At 41.8% G+C, this 18771-nt stretch overlaps 4 protein-coding genes across 6 annotated transcripts; 2 read left to right on the plus strand and 2 right to left on the minus strand.

The window, feature by feature from the left end:
• Window positions 1–16: 16 nt before the first annotated feature.
• Window positions 17–5914, plus strand: Arglu1 (Arginine and glutamate rich 1). Of its 3 annotated transcripts, XM_031984182.2 has the most exons (6): window positions 17–160; window positions 453–596; window positions 897–944; window positions 1243–1468; window positions 4358–4441; window positions 4524–5914. In XM_031984182.2, exons 1-6 carry the CDS (start codon window positions 18–20, stop codon window positions 4686–4688), a joined length of 810 nt encoding a protein of 269 aa, XP_031840042.1. In that variant the 5' UTR covers window position 17; the 3' UTR covers window positions 4689–5914. The 3 variants fall into 3 exon arrangements, with proteins under 3 accessions (XP_031840042.1, XP_031840043.1, XP_076224589.1); XM_031984183.2 differs by lacking the exon at window positions 897–944; XM_076368474.1 differs by lacking the exons at window positions 4358–4441; window positions 4524–5914 and adding an exon at window positions 2141–3288.
• A 53-nt stretch (window positions 5915–5967) lies between these two features.
• On the minus strand, window positions 5968–8458 carry LOC143174554 (tubulin glycylase 3A-like). Its single transcript, XM_076367967.1, has 10 exons — window positions 8134–8458; window positions 7941–8074; window positions 7778–7870; window positions 7530–7705; window positions 7253–7391; window positions 6980–7193; window positions 6816–6906; window positions 6556–6726; window positions 6227–6483; window positions 5968–6131 (listed from the first exon to the last, which is right to left on the minus strand). The coding sequence occupies exons 1-10, from the start codon at window positions 8456–8458 to the stop codon at window positions 5968–5970; spliced, it is 1764 nt and encodes a 587-aa protein (XP_076224082.1).
• A 1765-nt stretch (window positions 8459–10223) lies between these two features.
• LOC116430279 (tubulin glycylase 3A) lies at window positions 10224–15096 on the minus strand. Its single transcript, XM_076372095.1, has 13 exons — window positions 14427–15096; window positions 14179–14364; window positions 13883–14100; window positions 13656–13783; window positions 13269–13542; window positions 12986–13199; window positions 12816–12906; window positions 12134–12304; window positions 11709–11962; window positions 11418–11614; window positions 11081–11350; window positions 10805–11017; window positions 10224–10730 (listed from the first exon to the last, which is right to left on the minus strand). Exons 1-13 carry the CDS (start codon window positions 14578–14580, stop codon window positions 10488–10490), a joined length of 2613 nt encoding a protein of 870 aa, XP_076228210.1. The 5' UTR covers window positions 14581–15096; the 3' UTR covers window positions 10224–10487.
• Window positions 15097–16635: 1539 nt separating this feature from the next.
• On the plus strand, window positions 16636–18699 carry LOC116430275 (mannose-P-dolichol utilization defect 1 protein homolog). The gene is made up of 5 exons (XM_031984168.2): window positions 16636–16950; window positions 17457–17522; window positions 17659–17791; window positions 17871–18075; window positions 18148–18699. Exons 1-5 carry the CDS (start codon window positions 16863–16865, stop codon window positions 18382–18384), a joined length of 729 nt encoding a protein of 242 aa, XP_031840028.2. The 5' UTR covers window positions 16636–16862; the 3' UTR covers window positions 18385–18699.
• The last annotated feature ends 72 nt before the right edge of the window (window positions 18700–18771 follow it).

Raw genomic sequence — 18771 nt, forward strand, 5'->3', positions numbered from 1 at the left:
CAATAGATCTCGTCGTAATGGGCCGTTCCAGATCCAGAACGAAATCGCCGAGCAGGAGGCGTCACAAGAGCAAGCACTCGAGGAAACGCTCCAAATCGCGAGAAAAACATTCTAACAATAAATACTCCGAAAAACCAAAGGAACGCAGTTCAAAATCGAGGTAACGTGCTTCCCCTTCCCTGTCATTCAGATACATACACGCAATTACACCAATTTATTGAGTTCTCCGCCATTTTGCCCCACACGCTTAGTGGGAGAGCTTTACATTTTCATATATGTTGTTGAAAGTTACGTCGGTCATGTGTTTATATATCGTAGTGCGCCGCAAGTTTCTGGTTTCCTATAATTAAATATGGTATTTCACTATTCTTGTGCAACCGGCCATATTAGTGTCTTCTTCTCATTCTTCATGAGAGTGTAATTATAGTGTATTTGTTTATTTGTTTGTTCAGGAAACGGTCCCATTCTGCATCCTCCAGTACAGGTTCAGATGCGTCAGATGATGTACATATTGTCAGTCACAAAAAACGTTCGTATAGGGATAGGGATCGCAAAATGGATGAGGTAGAGAGGTTGGCAGAAATGGAGCGGCAAAGGTAATTGATCTAATGTAACTTGCTGTTTCTCTGATTTGTATATCAATCAAAGTTATCATGTTCAATTGAGATCTTTAATTGGAGAATATACATCTTTAAATTATACTTAATGTCTTTTTTATTAGGTGTATGGCATGTACATTTGAAAAAAGCATCATATACGTTGTATTATATTTTCCATTTTCTTTAATTTACTCGAGCTTGTGTTTTTACTTATGTTTTGAATGTCCTTCAATAAAAATTATTTTAAACATTTTATTTGTATTGGTGTATGTTTTTTATTTGTAATTATGTTGTCAGGAAAAAGAAAGAATTATCGAACAAAATCTTCACTACGAGTGCTGTTGGGTAAGATGGAAAAACTATTACATGGTGGTGGTTCACTTGTATTTGCTCCTATATATACATGTGTTCAGGACATTAACGAATAACACCTTATATAAATTCTTCGCATAGATGATCGACAATAATTGATCGAATTGATTCCAGATTTAAAGATACACATTTTCTTGAGTTAATATATTTTGTACTCGTTTATAATAATAGTTATAATAATATTTGCGAGAGAAGCATGTTAGGTAACTTGTTTTGAGACTATTCGCTACCGCGGTAGCGTTAGAACAACAAAATATTTCTGTGCTTCCAGAAGGCAACGTGAAGTGGAGCAAAAAATGGTTGAGGAGGAGGCTGCCAAACGAATCGAAGAATTAGTGCAGAAGAGGGTGGAAGAGGAGCTAGAAAAACGTAAGGAGGAAATAGAAGCCGAAGTACAAAGGAGGGTAGAAGAAGCGAAAAGGGCGATGGAGCGTCAGATGATGGAGGAAATGGAATGGAGACAAGCAAAACTTCGTGAGGAGGAGAAACGGAGAGAGGTAAGACCAATCCAGAGAAACATTGGCCAGTGTTAGCCCAAGCGCTGTTATGATCAACAGGAAATATTTCCGGTGCTTTATCCGTGAATTATTTTGCATTTCAATCAGAAATTCGTTCAAATCGCTAGAGAGATCTAACATGAATTGAACGTGTAACGAACGAAAGTAATAAATTTTATATTAAATTTAGCAGCTTATCTGGTAAGGTGCACATTAGTTCAAATATTTTTTTTAAAACCATTAACACACGTAAGAGATTTTTCAAGCCTATGGTACCAATGGTGGAGTACGCGAAATTTAAATGAAACCTTCTAAACGATCGTGTATAGGGTATCAGTCGAATTATGTGCAATGAAAATTGATACACGTGAACGTAGCATTACGTTGATTCTCTATTTCGCGATCACAGCGTTTGGGCTTGAAGCATTGTGGTTGTTAATTATTGAGAAAAGTATTATTGAGAAATGCCACATTGCTTCGGCTTCCCAGCATCCACTGAGGTCGCGTTGTTGGGAAGATTATACAACATTTTCATTTTATGAGAAGAATTTTGCTATCATAGGAGCATGTATCGGTTATTTATGAACAGAATATTGTATTTGTACCATGTATATATTTATATATTTGTACAACATTAATACCTTTCATCACATAATATTTTCGAATTGCCAGTCGTACCCGGAATTGGAAAAATCGCGTTCGAACGCGCAGTCCAGCGCGTTTCTGTTCGCTGTTTTTGCAACCGCGGTATCCTGCCAATCCAGCAGACCTAATTTACTTATCAATCTAGTTTTATATCCGCGTATGTGATTGTCCACATAATCGCATCGTACAGTCTTTTAAGGAGTAGAGAAGAAGCACACATCGGAATGACTAAAGTTAGCGATCCCAAACTTTGTAACTTCACTGAAAAGATAAAAAGTGAACAACGTAAGTTTGAAATAAAGTTATTTTTCTACGAAACTATAGGTCAGTGATACTTTTTCCCTGAAAATAGCTTTTGCTACCGGTCAGACGAGAACTTTTTCACGGGAACCTTGACAATTTTCTTTTTTTTTTTCGCGTAATTACAATGTAGATCTTTTGCTTATAGGAACAACTTAGATTTCACCTGTTATTTCGATAGATGTATTCTTTTACACACGAACGTTCTGTTCTGTTTTGTAATGAACTTTTTTGCCTCGATAGTTGGGGGTAGAATGTACTTAATTTCGAGACATTTTGTCCAGCGATTTTCAGCAACGAATCACAAGAAAGGGGTCCTGTTATTTGATCTAATTGGCACCTACTCGAATCGATTATTTAATAAGCAATGTTTATCCGTGTTCAATTACTTATTTTTATACGTATATATGTATACAGCGTTTTTCCTTCAAATACAATTAGGAGTGTTCTTCTGCCATGTCTTTTGTGTATGCGCACAGTTGTTTATTCTCACCCCCGGGAAATCAGCACGTTCCGGTCAAATGGACAGCGACCCTGATTTACGAATTGACCATTTTTATATACATATATATTTATATTATATTTATTATATATATATGTATAATATATGTATATGTATGTATATGTGTATGTGTATATATATATATATATATATATATATATATATATATATATATACATATACTTTTTTATCCTTATTGCTTCGCACATTAAGTTTGCACTAACTTATGTGAACAAGTTTGGGAGAGATTATGCGTATATACATATAATTAGAGAAAAGGGAGAGACGTAGACCTTAAAGGGCCGAAATTAGAAATCCCATAGCAACAAAGCACGACCTAGCAAATATATAGGTCACCTTCCTTACTGACTACCAACAGAAGATGCCGGTTTTTTACTCACTGCTGAGTGATTGTCGATGAAGAAGGCATCCCCTACGTGCTGGCGTGAGCTTCATTCAGGTATTATCCAATTTATATATTCATAATTCATTTTATACCAATATTATTATTATCATTCTTTATTTAAACGCTATGTATTCGGCGAGACCATACTAGGGATTAATTTTAGATTTGCTAAAATACGTATTAGTACCTGGGACACAACGCATTTCGTCGACAGGTCGGGGCGGATGGCACCACTCGTTCGTAAATATTTTTTTTTAATACGTTCTATCTATTTTTTTTTTTTAATCTCTACACGCATATCGACCTTTATCGAGCAGAGTACGCGAACGTTTTTCTTTCTCTGCAAGACTATTCAGTTCGTTTTTCCCCCTTTTTTTTCCTGTTTTTGTTTCTTAACTTTTTTTGTTGTTTTCCGGTTATATATTTACACCTTACGCGACTTAGACTTTGTTCCTGCACTTTGTACACACAGAGACGTTCCTCTCGGCGTTGTCGCGACGTTTACGAGAAACTTTACGGAGCGTCGTTGCTGCAACGCGTTCACACTGTACGCCCGTTTTGCATGCACAGTGGATTTGGAATTCAGAAATCATAATTCACGTTTTTTCACTTTTTTAAGTGGCATCCTAAGCCGTCTGGGGGAAATCAGACAATAAACAGCATTCGCTGGGAGAGCTAAGAGGAGCTCGGTTCGATCCGAACGGAGGAGCTGGCCTCGCACGCGTCCTCCGTGTCACGTTCTCTCGACAAGCCATCCTTAATTCATTGAAAAAAAGAAAAAAAAGAATAATAAACCCGACCTCAAAATTTCACACGTTATCCTGACTACTTTCTTTCCTTTAAATAAATGCAAAACGAGAAAAAAAAGAAAGAGAGCGAGAGAGAGAGATTGAGAGAGATTGAGAGAGGTTCTTAGGATGTATAACACTAGGCTGTTGATGTAGCGGCACTATGATTTTGGATATGAACGGTGTAACAACAGCTGGTGAACGACACCATCATTGCTTCGTGTAAATAGATCCCATTGTCGTTGTAGGAGGAAGAGCGGAAGAAGCGAGAGGAACTAGAGAGGATCGTGGAGGAGAACAACAGAAAAATCGAGGAAGCCCAGAAGAAATTGGTATGTCCGCTTCTCTGGGGACGAACGTTTGTTTGTGGTAGGGAAATTGAAACGAAAAACCGTGGTTTTTCTCTGTCGACAGGCTGAGGAAAGATTGGCCATGGTCGAACAGCAACGTTTGATGGAAGAGGAGAGGCAAAGAATGAGGAAAGAGCAAGAAAAACGTGTGAAAGAGGAGCAAAAGAAAATTCTCGGGAAGAACAACTCGAGGCCTAAATTGTCCTTTACGCTAAAGCCAGTTACGTGAGTCTCTGTCCTCATTTCGTGCAGTTTTACATGTGATATTTATACGTCTTGTCGGTTTTTCTGGGGGATCGTTTGTATTCCGTATAAACAGTCGTCGCAAGCTCCCACCCGCCGCGTATATAATTACGTACAGAAATTCCGCAGCGACAAGATCCAAAGCTCACCCGAATGTATTTGCGATGCAAGTCGAAGCCTGGCGATGTTGAATTGACTTATTCGATTCTGCCGGCGTATCGCGTCAAAATCGAATAATTGATTCTATGCTCGCTGGATTTCGAACCTCGATACAGATGGGATTTTTCAACTTTTTTCGAAACCACACCGATATCGATGCAGACGAGCGTTTCCTTCGCGTATGTAAGATCATAGAAGCCAGTACTTTTGTCTATTCGATTGAGAAATGTTGTACATTTTCGTTTTCTTTCTATCTCTGTCCTTATTTTTGAATTCAACCAGAACTAATAATATTCTTCTGCTTGGTCTGCCCGATAGAAGTGTGGCGCAGCCTAGCTAGGTGTGTTCTACAAATTGCTAACAGTGCAATTTCTATATAAATATATAGATATACATATATATAATTCCGGTTCACTGTAATTATATTACATTGAAGGAGACGGATAATAATTTTACTTTCAGTTAGACATTTACGAAACATGACTCTCGTATTAAGCTCGCGTTTCGAACCTCGATAATGGCAGTTGGTAAACGTTTTTCGAAACGGTCAATATTATTCGTACGACCAACATAGATTTTGTAATTAATTACGATGGCATAGATGAATTTTCTACGAGAAACAAATAGACACGTTTATCGTGCGACTGTAACACGTAACCTTGCGAACCAGGTTTCGAAGCAATAGTAACACGGAGAGCTAGTGTCCTTTTTTTTTCTGGCACGATGTGCCGAGTATCGGAACGGACAGTGCACGTCTCGAAAAGTCAAACGCGGAGGGATACGGTTCCGCTGTGAGAGAACGAAAGAGAATGTTCTTTTTCTAATCAAAATTAAAAGAGTACGACGCAAACGCCGGTTAAAGAAATACGAACGAACATGAATGGATCATTTTGTACGTACAGAAACGTATGAATGCAGCCACGAACAAGAATGTCTCTTGTACGCAATCGTGTATAGATGTGTATTAATTAAACAAACAAACCATCTGTTCATATAGGATTGTATACCCGCAACATTGTTACTTGTAAAATAAACACGTTTTTATTAAACCCATTGTTGTGCACATTATTTGATGAGCGTGGACTTGGTAACGCCACCATTGTTATTCATGATCTCCGCGGTGGATTCTGCGCGGGCAATAAAGCTTTGCCGCGAATTCCCAAGCCGATCGCCTGGCCGAAAACATTACCGTGAAATGGATTGCGCTGCTTGAAAATGCATTCGAATTTCCCATGAGAAGTCTTCTTGTTCTTACGCCCGTCTATAACCACTTCGAACACACATCATTTCCTTACCACGAAGCTCTTCGCCAAATCCTGGTCCTCCGGAAACGACAAGCACTCCGAAACAACACTCCATCGTTACCTTTCATCGTGTCCTCGATGACTTCCGGATAAAGTTTCCCCGTGACGGAACTGCTCGGCGGATGAAGCCTCGGATTCGTATTGATCTCGATTAACCAGACCGACAGGTCGTCCATTATCAAGAAATCGGCGCCGTATAATTGGAAGCTGTTCCTCCGATTAACCATGTTTTCTTGAGAAGCCAAGAGCGCCCCTATTAAATTTTGCTTTATGCCCGGCTTGATCTGCTTCTCCCATGCAAACTCGCGATCTGTGGCTCTTGGAAGGGTGAGATGCGATATAGGAATGATCGGATTCGGTGGTTCCCTTAACCGAGATTAAATCGCATACTTCAAGTATTCCTTAAATTTCTGAAGATTCCAGTGGAGCTCCCCGGGTATTTGCGCGTTCGGCCTCACCGTTTTCCTATATTTCAGCTGCACCGTTGTGTTGCACAAATGAATCGATTCGTGAAAACTCTCGAGCGTGAAATCCTTCGACGCGAACCGCAGCAAGATATCTCTTCGGATCGAATGATTACATGAAGAAAGACGGACAACGAAGTGGAAAGATCAAGAAAGGACGAAAAAGAGGTATAAGAAAATCGATACTTGTACATCCAGACGACCAGGGGTTGCGTGCTCGTGATCAGAAACCATTGTCTGACGTCGACTTTCGTTTTACGAACTAACAGAGGTCGTTCTAAAAATAAAACGCCACTCCACGGCGAATTTTGTTGAAAACCGTGCCACCGATGTTGCAAAACGGGACTCACCTATGTATTTCTGCACGACGTACTGCATGCACTCTCGCGCGGCGTGGTTCACCTTATTCAAGATATCGCTCAACGAATTCTTCAGTACTATACCTCTCCCTAAACTTTTATCGCCCGGTTTTAAGATCCAGACATTCCGCATTCCGTCGATGCGACTCTGAGGCCGGCATTGTATCATGTCTTTGAGAGTGTTCGCCGTGTACGGCACGAGTTCCTGTCATAAAACGCGCGACGCAACAGTCGAGTCGATAACCGGTAAAATGACTCGCATACCTCGATGTCTATTCCATCGCTTTTCCCCAAGATTTCACGTTTGTGCAAAAATCTTTCGTACCAATTCAAGAATTCGCTCCATGCCGTCGGCAATACTTCCACGTTGCTGTGTTTGTCGATGTCTTCGTGCGCGCTCGCGCTGCAATTATTTATTATAACGGTAATTCGTCGTCGGTGCACACGCGATTGTAAACATTACGAAGGAAGAAGGAAGAAGGTAAACACATTTCTTATCTATTTCATCGGGACGAAATAAATCTTAAAAATTGAATGGAACCTTATGTATTCTCTGCAACGTTCGAGAGCGAACAAAATGGCGGACATCGGCACGGTACCGTTCGGCGACCAAGTAGCGTTTGGTCCAGCCACGCTGGCTAGAAATAAAAACCATTTGAGGATTCCCATGCAAGCTGTGATTTGAAAGTCCTGCACGAACTCCTCGACCTGCGCAGCCTGCATAAATGCAGTGTAATAATAATTTTGTCGACGTCATAGCGTGGAAACATCTAATTAACAATCACGAACCTGGTAAACGTTATAACATCGTGGAAACTGAATGTTCGACACGCCAACCTCGTAGTACCAGCAAACGTTCTCCAAATTGTTGCACATGTCAACCTGAAAGTATTCCGAGAACGATCAAGAACCGCAGCGCGACAGTGATTAAAAGGTAATTAACATAAGCGACCTTTGATGTAAAATAGCATCCAGAGAATTTGTTCACTAAGACCTTCTCGTCTGTCTTCACTGATACTCTTTTGTTCGTGTACCAAATTAAATCCGCGGGGCAACGTAGTAATTTCTCGATTGCTTCTAAACCAGCTGTAAATAAATAAGACATTTCAACATCACTGATAATAACGGAGTTAGTTCTTGAAAACCTGCAGACATTTCCGGCGACATCGAGATCATCCTTCTGATGTATCTCTTTTCGATCCAGCCTCGTTTTCCTAGAGGTTTCCTTATAACCGGAAATGTTCCGTAAATGACGAACACTTTGTGCTCGTTTACTGCCTTCGATAGCATCATCAGAATAAAATTGATTTTAGCTTGTTCCGTGGATAGGAGCTTCAAATAATCTTTCAACACGATGCTGCCCTGATTGTCTTCCTCTTTTTTCTCATTTTCGCTGAAAAGGTCGTCTAGATCCTCACGATTGCAGAGGATCTCTGCGTTCGCGGTTGTTGTCGGCTCTAGATCCGACATTTTTTGAGAACCGATGTTAGAATCAGAGATTCGTAGAAATAACTGCGACTTTCCTTCGGCTGTTTGAGTAGATTTTGGATATATCTTGGAGAAAATATAGCAAGATAAGTTGGTAGGAGCTTTACATAAGGAAACGGAACATTTCTTTCGTACCTGCCAACCTTGACAGTGTTTCTTAATCGAGCAATCTTCGGAGGTTAACATGATTTGCCATTTTCGTGTATTAATTACCTTTATGCAATTCTGACTCTGCGTTTCGTATTCATTATCCTTAAATCCTGTAATTTTCTCTGGAATACATGGGAAGCCATGGTTAGAATCGATCAAACGCTGGTCCCCTGTCGAGCATTCTTCATTTTCAAAAGAATTCCCTTGGTGTAGCATATTGCATTTTAGTAATTAATAACGAGCTCATACATCTTAACATTTTTTATTTATTTCAGTCTTTTTTCACAGGTAAATTTTACATGCTTTCACGCGAAAACTGGCATCCCTAGCCTACGTTTTGACGATCGATAAAACGGGGTTCGATACGGTTATATATTCACGTTCAATACATCTATGAAAGGAGAGCTAAGAAACTGGTTTCTTGTTTATAAAAATGTCATGTTCGTTCCACTTCCAACAAGTTCTGTATTTTTTTATTGCTTTCTGCATGGATTGGTTCAAATCTCTTTCCAATCTCGGATTTTCGAAGAACGGTCTTTGCATCGCCGTCCCTTCAGAATCGTTTACAATTTTTTTGGGGTGTTTTCGTTGCTTTTTATCTTTTCTGTCACCAGCAATATTCATTTTCGCAACTTTGTTACTCGGTTTAATACACTGTCCAGATTCTACGAACATTTTCGTTTCGTTCATCGTATGAATCACTTCTTTTACGGTTTTCAACAAGCGTTTGTTCCTAATAATTCTATCTTGAACTATATCCTTACCATCTCTCGCTTCCCTCGCAGCTCGAAAACGCTTCTCTAAAGCAAAAATCCTTCTATTACCACAAATAAATTTGATCATCTCTATTCTTCACGATGTGTTACCTGGAGAAGGTTGCGTCAGCTCAGAATCCTGATTTCTACACGTCACAAGCTCCGCCTTAAATTTCTCACAATGCTTTTTATTTTCCCGATCATTTTTCTTCGAGCAGGTGCTCCTTTTCATCAGCTTCACCGGAACACTTTCGTTTCCTTCTTTCACCCATCGCTTCCTCGAACCAGAATCGATACAAACTGGTGCACCGAATCTTACTTTAGGTTTCTCAAAGCATCTATTACTTCCGAATCTCCTCTGACCAATCGCAGATTGATTAGACTCCTTTAAAAGCTTGGGAGACGATTGTCTAGAGGTATCGAGTACATCTACGTCACTATCAGAATCGGTGTAAGTGTCTGACGACAGTAGAAGACCATTTGAGAGCTGTCAGGTGTCATATTCCGCAAATAAAGATTCACAATTCCCGACGCAGCTTAACCTACAGACATTTCGCGTACCTGGCGTTTAGGTTGCCGGAAAAATGTGCATTGGAGGCTGTCCTTATCAATAGGATTGCAATCAAAGCCCGTATCCCCTTCTAGCGAGTTCACCGCGTACGCAGGTTTTGAATACGTCGAAGAAGAGTCTACGCACTCCATTCCACGTGACCAGTAAAGATAAAAAGAACATGTAACGTTTAACTCTCTCGCAGTCTAGCATGAAACACGAGAAAAGATTTCTGAACGAAGACGGTCGCCATTTGCCTGACAGTTACTCGGAGGATTTTGCCATTTCAAATCAAGTTGCCATTTATCAGTGGTAATGTTAAACGGGTCGGATTCTAGTCCATGTGCAAGAATCGACAGGGCTTTGTTTCCGGACATTCATACGAGGTGTTCTTTTTAGACAGCAGGGAAATAACATAGACGCATTAACGATCGGTAGCACAGTTCTTTATTGACTATTTTAGCAGTACGATCGAAATATAGACTTCTAGAACAGATCAACAGTAGTCGGGAGCAATTGATAACGAGTGCACTTCGCAAACGATTTTTTTTTACAATTATTTCGTCAACCTCAAGCCGACGGCGTACATGTCTGTAATATCGGTTAGAACCTTGCTTTTCTTCTGGTGGGTGTTCTTCTTCGGAACAGCGGCGCGATTCTTGTTCTTCCCTGTGGTAACTTCGTTCCCTCTGTTCACCGTTAACAGAGCGGGCAGTGCTGGCACGTCCGACGTATTGGGAGTTAGAGTGGCGCTCCTTTTGTACTTTTTAATCGCGTCTCGTACAGCTGTCTTGATCATCTGAACGATTGAAACGAAAGGAAGTTAGCCGGGAAACTAAAACGAGCTCTAAGAAGTACGTAAAATGTTTCGACCTTATCTTGATTCGCTTTGCCAGACTTATCGGACTTCGTAGTGAGTTTCGTCGATTGCTTCTGGAAGGACATGATCTTCGAGATCAACGTCTGTCTCACAGGAGACGAGTCCATCCTATTGTTATTCGTCGATCCAGTGAACGTCCTGGATTTCCTTGGCGTCCGTGTCGCAGCTTTCTGGTTATTCCCGATCTTCTCGTTTATCCGATTATTCTGCGAGACACACGGCAACAGTAAAAGCCTCGAACGTTCCTGTTTATTCCGAAAGATTTTTACCTGGACTACACCATTCGGCTTCGACTTCACGTTATTACTGCCTCCCGTGGGAGCGCTTTTCACAGTCGATTCCTGTTTATCGACCAGTATGGCTGTCTTCAGGGGTTTCGGCGGCGCGGTCGCTGGCAGTGCTTGTCTGAACTTCGGCGATTCCACCTTATAATAAGCGTAGAACTCTTGATCGAGCTGGATCTCCAGTTCCTCGATCAGATCGACGATCACTGGACCGATCTGGGTATGCATCGTCGATTTCTTCTTAGTCAGACACGTCTGAGGACACGGTATCATCCTCAATAACTCCTGTATAAATCCTGAAAACTTCAGTCTTATACCGTACCATCGGTGTCTTCGATGCAAGGCTAACTTTCGAATCCTGACTGAAACAATTAGACTTCTTCTCGAACGTCGTGATCCGTGTCCCCTGAAGAGACAAGGCAGCGCCCAGATACGGTTGACAACTGGGCATCCTCTGCCTGTACGCCAGCTCGAATTGTCCCGTATCCGCATTTTTATCCTCGCGGAAATCGATCACCACTGCGAAAGCAGAGCTCAGAGACAGTAAAAAGGAAACACGCTGGAAACTCGCAGATATAAGAATTGACGAAGTAAAGCCGAACAGTTCGTGCACCTTTTACGGTGTCTTCCAAGACCTGTCGGCATAGGCGGGTCGTAACTTTGCTCGAGTAACTCATGTCCGGATGGCTATTGATCTCGATCAACCAGACGGAGAAGTCCTCCATAACCATAAAGTCCGCGCCGTAAAGCTCGAAACTATTCTTCCGACGGTCCATGGCTTCCTGGCTGGCCAGCAGAGAGCCGACCAAACCTTGCTTCATTCCTGGGTAGATCATTTCGTCCCACGCTTTATCGTGCCCCTGCGACCTGTCGAAGTTTCTATCTTTAATTCAACACCTTTCTCGCAGAAAGTTTGTTCCCGCGATAAAACCCTCGGAAAGTTCCGTAATTTACGAAATACAAAAGCGCGAACGGGGTTCAACGAGTTCACGGAATGACGGCTAACTCGATCTCAACGAAAGGGTTGATCTATCATACTTGAGGAACTCCTTGAAGGTTGTCGCGTCCCACATGTTGTCCGAGGGCAACGCAGGATCCCTGTCGCCGCAATTCGTGTACTTGCACTGGATCGCGTGATTGCACAGGTGGATCGATTCGTGGAAGTTCGTCAGACAGAATTTCTGGGAGCAGAACCGCAGATAGCTCTCCCTGCAAACGAGAACGTGTCGCGATCGTTTTCCGTCATCGCTCCTGAAAGGCTCGGCCGTGATCCCCCGGTATCGGCGGGTCATGAACGTGTCATTGGTTCTGGGATACATAGTTGACGCATCGTATCGCGTCGCTAAGCCGGGGCAAGCGAGCATTTACGCGAACTGGGTTAGAAAGGATCAATTTCGTACGGGGTGAGCTTATAACCGGTAATTGACTGCGGGCGGCTCGTCCGTGGCCACCCTTGGATTCGCAGCGCGCCTCTAAATATAGGAGAAAAGTCGGGCTATCCTCGACGATTACGTACCGCCCGATCCGCGATAATTATGACGAATGCGAGTTATGCGCCAATTAATTCCGCGGAAGTTCCATGGGCACGAGATCGCAACACGAAACAAGAATCGGTACAACTTTGGCCCGCGTGCAGCCGCTTATTCGATAAGTGTTTCTTTTCACCCTGCGACCGTAAAATACGTATGAGATCCTTCGATAAATACGTCGTGAGATTTACTTATATATCCAGAGTGTCAACGGCTGGGCGCAGGTGACGATGAACCACTGTCTGATATCGAACTTCGTGCTGTGAATCAACAGCGGCCGTTCTACGAAACCAGAAGTCCCATTAACACGATTTCGCTCCCATTTCAATCGATCGATCGTCAAGCCGGAAATGCCAGTTACCAATGTATTTCTGCACGACGTAACGAGTGTCCGTTTTATTCGTGGGATTCATCTTCGCCATGACGTCCTCCAGTTTGTTCAGCAGCACGATCCCCCGTCCGCGGCTCTTGTTCCCGGGTTTCATGATCCACACGTTCATCACGCCGTCCATGTCCATTTGGGGACAGTACTTTCTCATCTTTTTTAATATGTGCTTCGCCGCCAGAAAGAACTTCTATTCAGATCGGTATATTAATACGATCCTTTCAATGGTACTTCTCGGTGGTTCTCGTAGACTGCTTACTTGAAAAGGCACACTGTTTCTTACGAAGAGCGATTGACCGTGAACGATCTGATAGTACCAGCTGATAAACTGGTCCCACTGATGACCCCATACCCTTTCCGTCTCCTGATCGATGTCCTCGTGGGACTGGGCGCTGATGTGATCGCTGCACCGTTTGATCGCGAACTCCAAGGCCTTCAGTGGTACCGTGCCTGTCGCCGATCGGACTGCATTTTCGCCTTCCTCGTTGATCTTGTCCACGAGCCACTTCAAGAGGCTCAGACAGGCAGTGAACCTGTGTGTATTCAATTAAACCTCAAATTGGATGATTCGTTGGTTCGAAAAACAGTAAGAGAATCAACTACGCCGATAACTACAGTGGAATAACAAAGGAACGATTCTGCTCACCGGAAGTCCTCTATGAAAGCGTGCATCTGATCGCCCTGGCAAAGATTGTAGCATCGTGGGAAGAGGGTGTTCGCAACGCCAGCTTCGTAATACCAATGCATTTGCCTGACGTTCGAACACAGGCCCACCTAAGGCAGTCGAGTCTCTTAGGAAGCATGTATTATCCGCGTCCGATACGCAAGCATCACGGGCAAGTCGGAAATCGAGCGAGGCCAATTCAGAGATACCTTCGACGTAAATCCTGCTCGGCAGTATCTGTTGAAGATAGTAGCTTTGTTGTCCTGGGACGGCCAACCGGGCCAATCCGATCCTGTGTTCCAGAGGAAATCGACGGTATGATTGCTGAGCATCCTGGAGATCAGTTGCCGTTCGCTTTGCTGATCCTTCAAGTCGCCGATACCGGCCAGCAGCACAACGGGACTCGAATTCACAGTGTAATGTTCGGCTGGAAGGATCGATATTCTGAAAGCTTTAACCCTGAAGAGCCTATTGGAAAATGATTTTCAAGATAAAGAAGCTATACCAGTGGAATTCTTCCGGAAAAATTTCTCACACCAGCCTCTCTTCAGCATGCATTCCCGAACCACCCGTGCCCTGCCATAGATCATGAACGTGTGGTGCATGGCGATAGCATCCTTCACCATTTCCTTGATGCGCATGAAACGTTCGTGGAGAGTCGGTGGCAGATCTATGGGGAGTATAACGTTCTCTGCACGTAACAGATGGAAAAATGAAGACACGCGAAAAGTGACGATGAAAAGAGAAGTCTACCTTCTGCTTTCGCGTCTGCGGTATCATTGGTATCATTGGTCGCATTTGCTACGGGTTCGGCGGTATCATTCTCGATGATCTCAGTTTCGTTCTTCTCCGCTTTTTCCATGCTGGCCTGTTCCAAATTCGACGGCGCCTCATCGTTCGCATTCATGTAGTGCACTTACGGATACGCGAATCCCTCCGCGCTGATGCACTCCGTTGGTGTTTAGCTTCGCTTCATCGTAACGCGCCTCGGTAGAAGAAGAACGGGCCCGTAGAGGTCGGCGTTAGTTTATCCTGGATCAGCTTGCAAAGTTGGACAAACGCGGTGAAAAGATTCGAAAGGAGAAAGAACTAGTGAAATGAAGGTACGACGGAAAGTATATCTCTATGCGTCCGAATGTAGGGCACTAAGGCCGCGTCGATGGGAACACATGGCGGCAGGATTCCGTCTTGTACCTGTTGAATCCCCGCACTTGCCTTTCAACATCCTTCTGTCCGCTTTGAAGGGCTCAATGGCCAGTTTTTAACGAACGATTACCGTGTCGAATGGAAGCGATTCAACGAAGAAACTTCCTCGATATCGCATGATCAGAGACAACATCCCCCGAATTGGCAGCGGCTCGTGTTCCCTCGGGGGCAACGGCGAGCCGACGAGACGGAAGCAGAACTCCGACTGAACGTCATCGGGGACAGACACTAGGTATGTGCACAGAATCTAGAATTCCGCAGGCGTGCGCTCTGAAAGCGTTTTAAAGCTCCCCAACTATTCGGCCGGTTTGGATAAGATCGCATAACCGCGGCCCTCCGAGGGCGTAATTAACGTCACATTACGGAATCCTTGGATCTTGGGCTCGCTCGACAATAAGAAACTTCTGTAGTCCCGTGAGCCTGTTAAATTCTTTTCCCCACGTTGAATTATAATCGTCCGCCTCCACAATTCTCCGTAAATCCGACGAAAAGAATTCAAGTTCGATCGGCGATGGCGACGGGGCCACGCGTGACGGTTTTTTTTTCAATTGAAAATTTGAAATGTCACGGTAATCGCCATTATGCAACCAGTTTCCAAGAAGGGCAAAAACGGCCGGAAGGGGTGGGAGAGGGTCGAAGGAGCGTACCAGGCACCCCTGCGGAACTTCTCGGCCGCTGAATGCAGGCAAAGAAGGAAAAAGCGATCGCGTGGGTTGGCCTAACCGCTCCCGTTCCACAAGCTATGACCCACTTATGCGAGCGCATCTTGGTTCGCGTGAAGAGGCGGGCCAGACGAATCACTTCGACCTCCTATCGCTAATTATACGAGTTCGATTTCGCGCTGATAATCTCGGGGGATCCGCATGTGTATACGGAGCGGCGTACTATTTTAGAATTCGGTCGGACCCCACGCGTATCCCTTATCGGCGACGAACGGATAGTCGCGTGTGATAAAACTAGGCGCTGCCTGGAACTTGTCACTGTTACTGACCACGGGTACGCTCTCGTAACATTGATCTACATCTCCGCTCTATCTCGGTTACTCACCATTAGATATCGTTTGATATATGATGTGGGAAATCATAGAATACGGTTTTACGACTTCATTCGTGAACGGAAGAATTTCCAAGCGTGCTCGCGAAGACGTGTCACTGAAATATTGAAAATGGTACTAAATGCAAACAAGCTGCGAAGGAACGAAGGGCCCGTGGGACAAACATGTCACTGTCGGTGACAGGATGCGTTTGAAACCGGCGAGAAGTGAAGTTGTATCGGATATCACGTTTAAATAAGCAGGGATGGAAACTGTTGATCTCGAGCGAGACTGCGATAACCAGTAATTCAGTTTTTCACTTGCGAAATGTTTGTTTCGTTATTTGTAAACATGGTAAGGATAGGAAAGGTATCGACAGAGTATAATGCAACTGTCAACGGAAGAACTGCACCTTCTAGTTGCACACTTTAATGATAACTGTATTTCTCTAGTATTACGTTCAATAATGTGTTTCTATCGTTGTCGTACGCACTTGTTGCAGTGAATCAGATTAGACAAACGTAACTTGTTTGGTTAATTTTTCAAATGCAAATTAGATTAAATAAATCTAATATGAATAATGTATTTAGCTAATTCCATTCTGTCTGATAAGTACAAACTCGTATTGATAATCTGGAGTACGGAATTGAAATAATTCTAAAGCCCTACAACGATTATACTTATCAGTAGTTGGGATTGCATATCACTGGGAGCTCAGTTAGTTACCAAGTCGTATCGTTAGATGGCTTAAAAGCGTATCCATCTGTAGGTTGAATAGTTTTTCTTTCATTAAAGAACCTTGTCCGCAGCCACGAATTCCAGTGACATTTGAACAGTCGATATCAAAGTCCAGGGAATGTACAGTGACCAGTCTGTAACCTATTCGCAATCAAAGAAGTCGTTTTACGTATTTCGCAAAGCAGTGATTCGAATCGTGTGTCGTGGCAAACATGGCTAAAGCATTGAAGAACGCCGCTCTCTTAGTATTTACGGAAAAATGTATGGAAGAGTACTTTGAAGAATTTAATTTCTTTCATGGTAAGATATTGATGTTCTTTTTTAAAGATTACTTTACTATTCCTTTATTAAAAGATCGTAATAGCAGGTTAAAATAAGAATGTTTCTAGCGATGTCTGGTACTACTGTACCGTCTGATCATTGTGTCGAACTACCGAGGGAATTATTCAAAAAGGGGAAACTTGAGTTTTTGTAGATATGAATTATTTTTATCATTTTCTCTGTTTGTATGGAAAAGTGGGGTACGATTTATTTTAGTATTATCACTTATGTACATTTCTTAAGACACATGTATTTAAACAAATTACAATTATAAGATACTTTTAGAAATATTGAACTTCCTGGTCGTTGAATAGATAATTTTGCCACGACCGATAGACGATATTTCTTTCTTTCTGATAGTAAATTTAAGACCGTTGAACCTTTGTAATTTGTAGATAAATTTTCACCGAAATTACGATGAATTTTTTTTCGAAAACGATACGAATATCGTCAAGTAAAATATACAAATTTTCAAAATGTTTCAGCGGAATGTTTCAAAGCGACGCTCAGTAAATTCCTAGGCCTTGGAATTATCGCTGGTTCTCTCCTCGGTTAGAATTCATTTTCGTTTGTTATGTGCATATTTAGAATATTTTCCTGAAATTTACAACTTCAATGATTAAGAGTTGTTATGTGGTATACATCTTTAGATAACACTATTTTATTAATATTGTATTATTATTCTAGTAAAAGTTCCACAAATTGTCAAAATTCTAAAAAGTAAAAGCGTACAGGGCATTAATCTGTTCAGTGTGTTATTAGATGTGTTTGCTATCACTGCAATGGTATGTTACAGCATTGTTAGTGGCTTTCCATTTAGGTAATATAACTTGTAAGAAGAACTGTGAATAACATTAGATTTTCAGATGTTGTCTAACATATATGCCAATATGTTTTAGTTCCTGGGGGGATGGAGTCTTTTTGGGACTTCAAACGTTAATGATTGCGGTTTTAGTGATGCATTTTAATGGCAATACTGCTCAGGCAACTACATTTCTCGTTGCTTATGTAGGTATAGTAGTTGCCGCTATAAGTGGTCTGACCCCACTAAGCGTTCTGTGGGCATGCCAAGCAATGAATATACCCATTGTTCTCATTAGTAAGGTATGATGTCTAAAAATGTGAGATTACGTAATGTAATCACCGTTGATAGATCATTAATATATTATATTTCAGTTCTCTCAAGCCCATACAAATTATAATAATGGAAACACTGGCCAGTTATCAGCTATAACTGGTTTCATGCTGTTCTTTGGATCTTTAGCAAGAATATTTACTTCTATCCAAGAAACAGGAGATACGACAATGACAATAATGTATATATGCTCTACGACTGCAAATGCAGTACTAGCATTTCAAATTCTATATTACTGGAATGTTACTATTGAAGACAAATCAAAGAAAGTTCGATAATTTAATTATAAAATTTTTATCTTAATGATATTAATATCATAGGTAGGAAGACAAAGTAAACTATAACACTGAGCAAATATGAATAAAATAAGTAACATTATATTGTTAAGAACAATAATAATAATAATAGGTGAATAATTTATTTTCGCAAAGAGGATACATATATCTGAATTATTCTAGTTAAGAATCATAGTTTCTAATAAAGATTATAGACTCTTCAAAGCGTCTTTAAGAAATATTAATCTGGTGTAAATTTAGTATCACTTTTTATTATTTATTATGTAAACTTCAAATAAAAACTTCGTGAAATTCTAATTTATTGTGGCATAAATGGTTAAACTGTAATTAATCCGTTTCTTTGTGTAACAATACATTGATTTGAATTGT

This window comes from Nomia melanderi, chromosome 1 (assembly GCF_051020985.1).
Source record: "Nomia melanderi isolate GNS246 chromosome 1, iyNomMela1, whole genome shotgun sequence".
NCBI lineage: Eukaryota > Metazoa > Arthropoda > Insecta > Hymenoptera > Halictidae > Nomia > Nomia melanderi.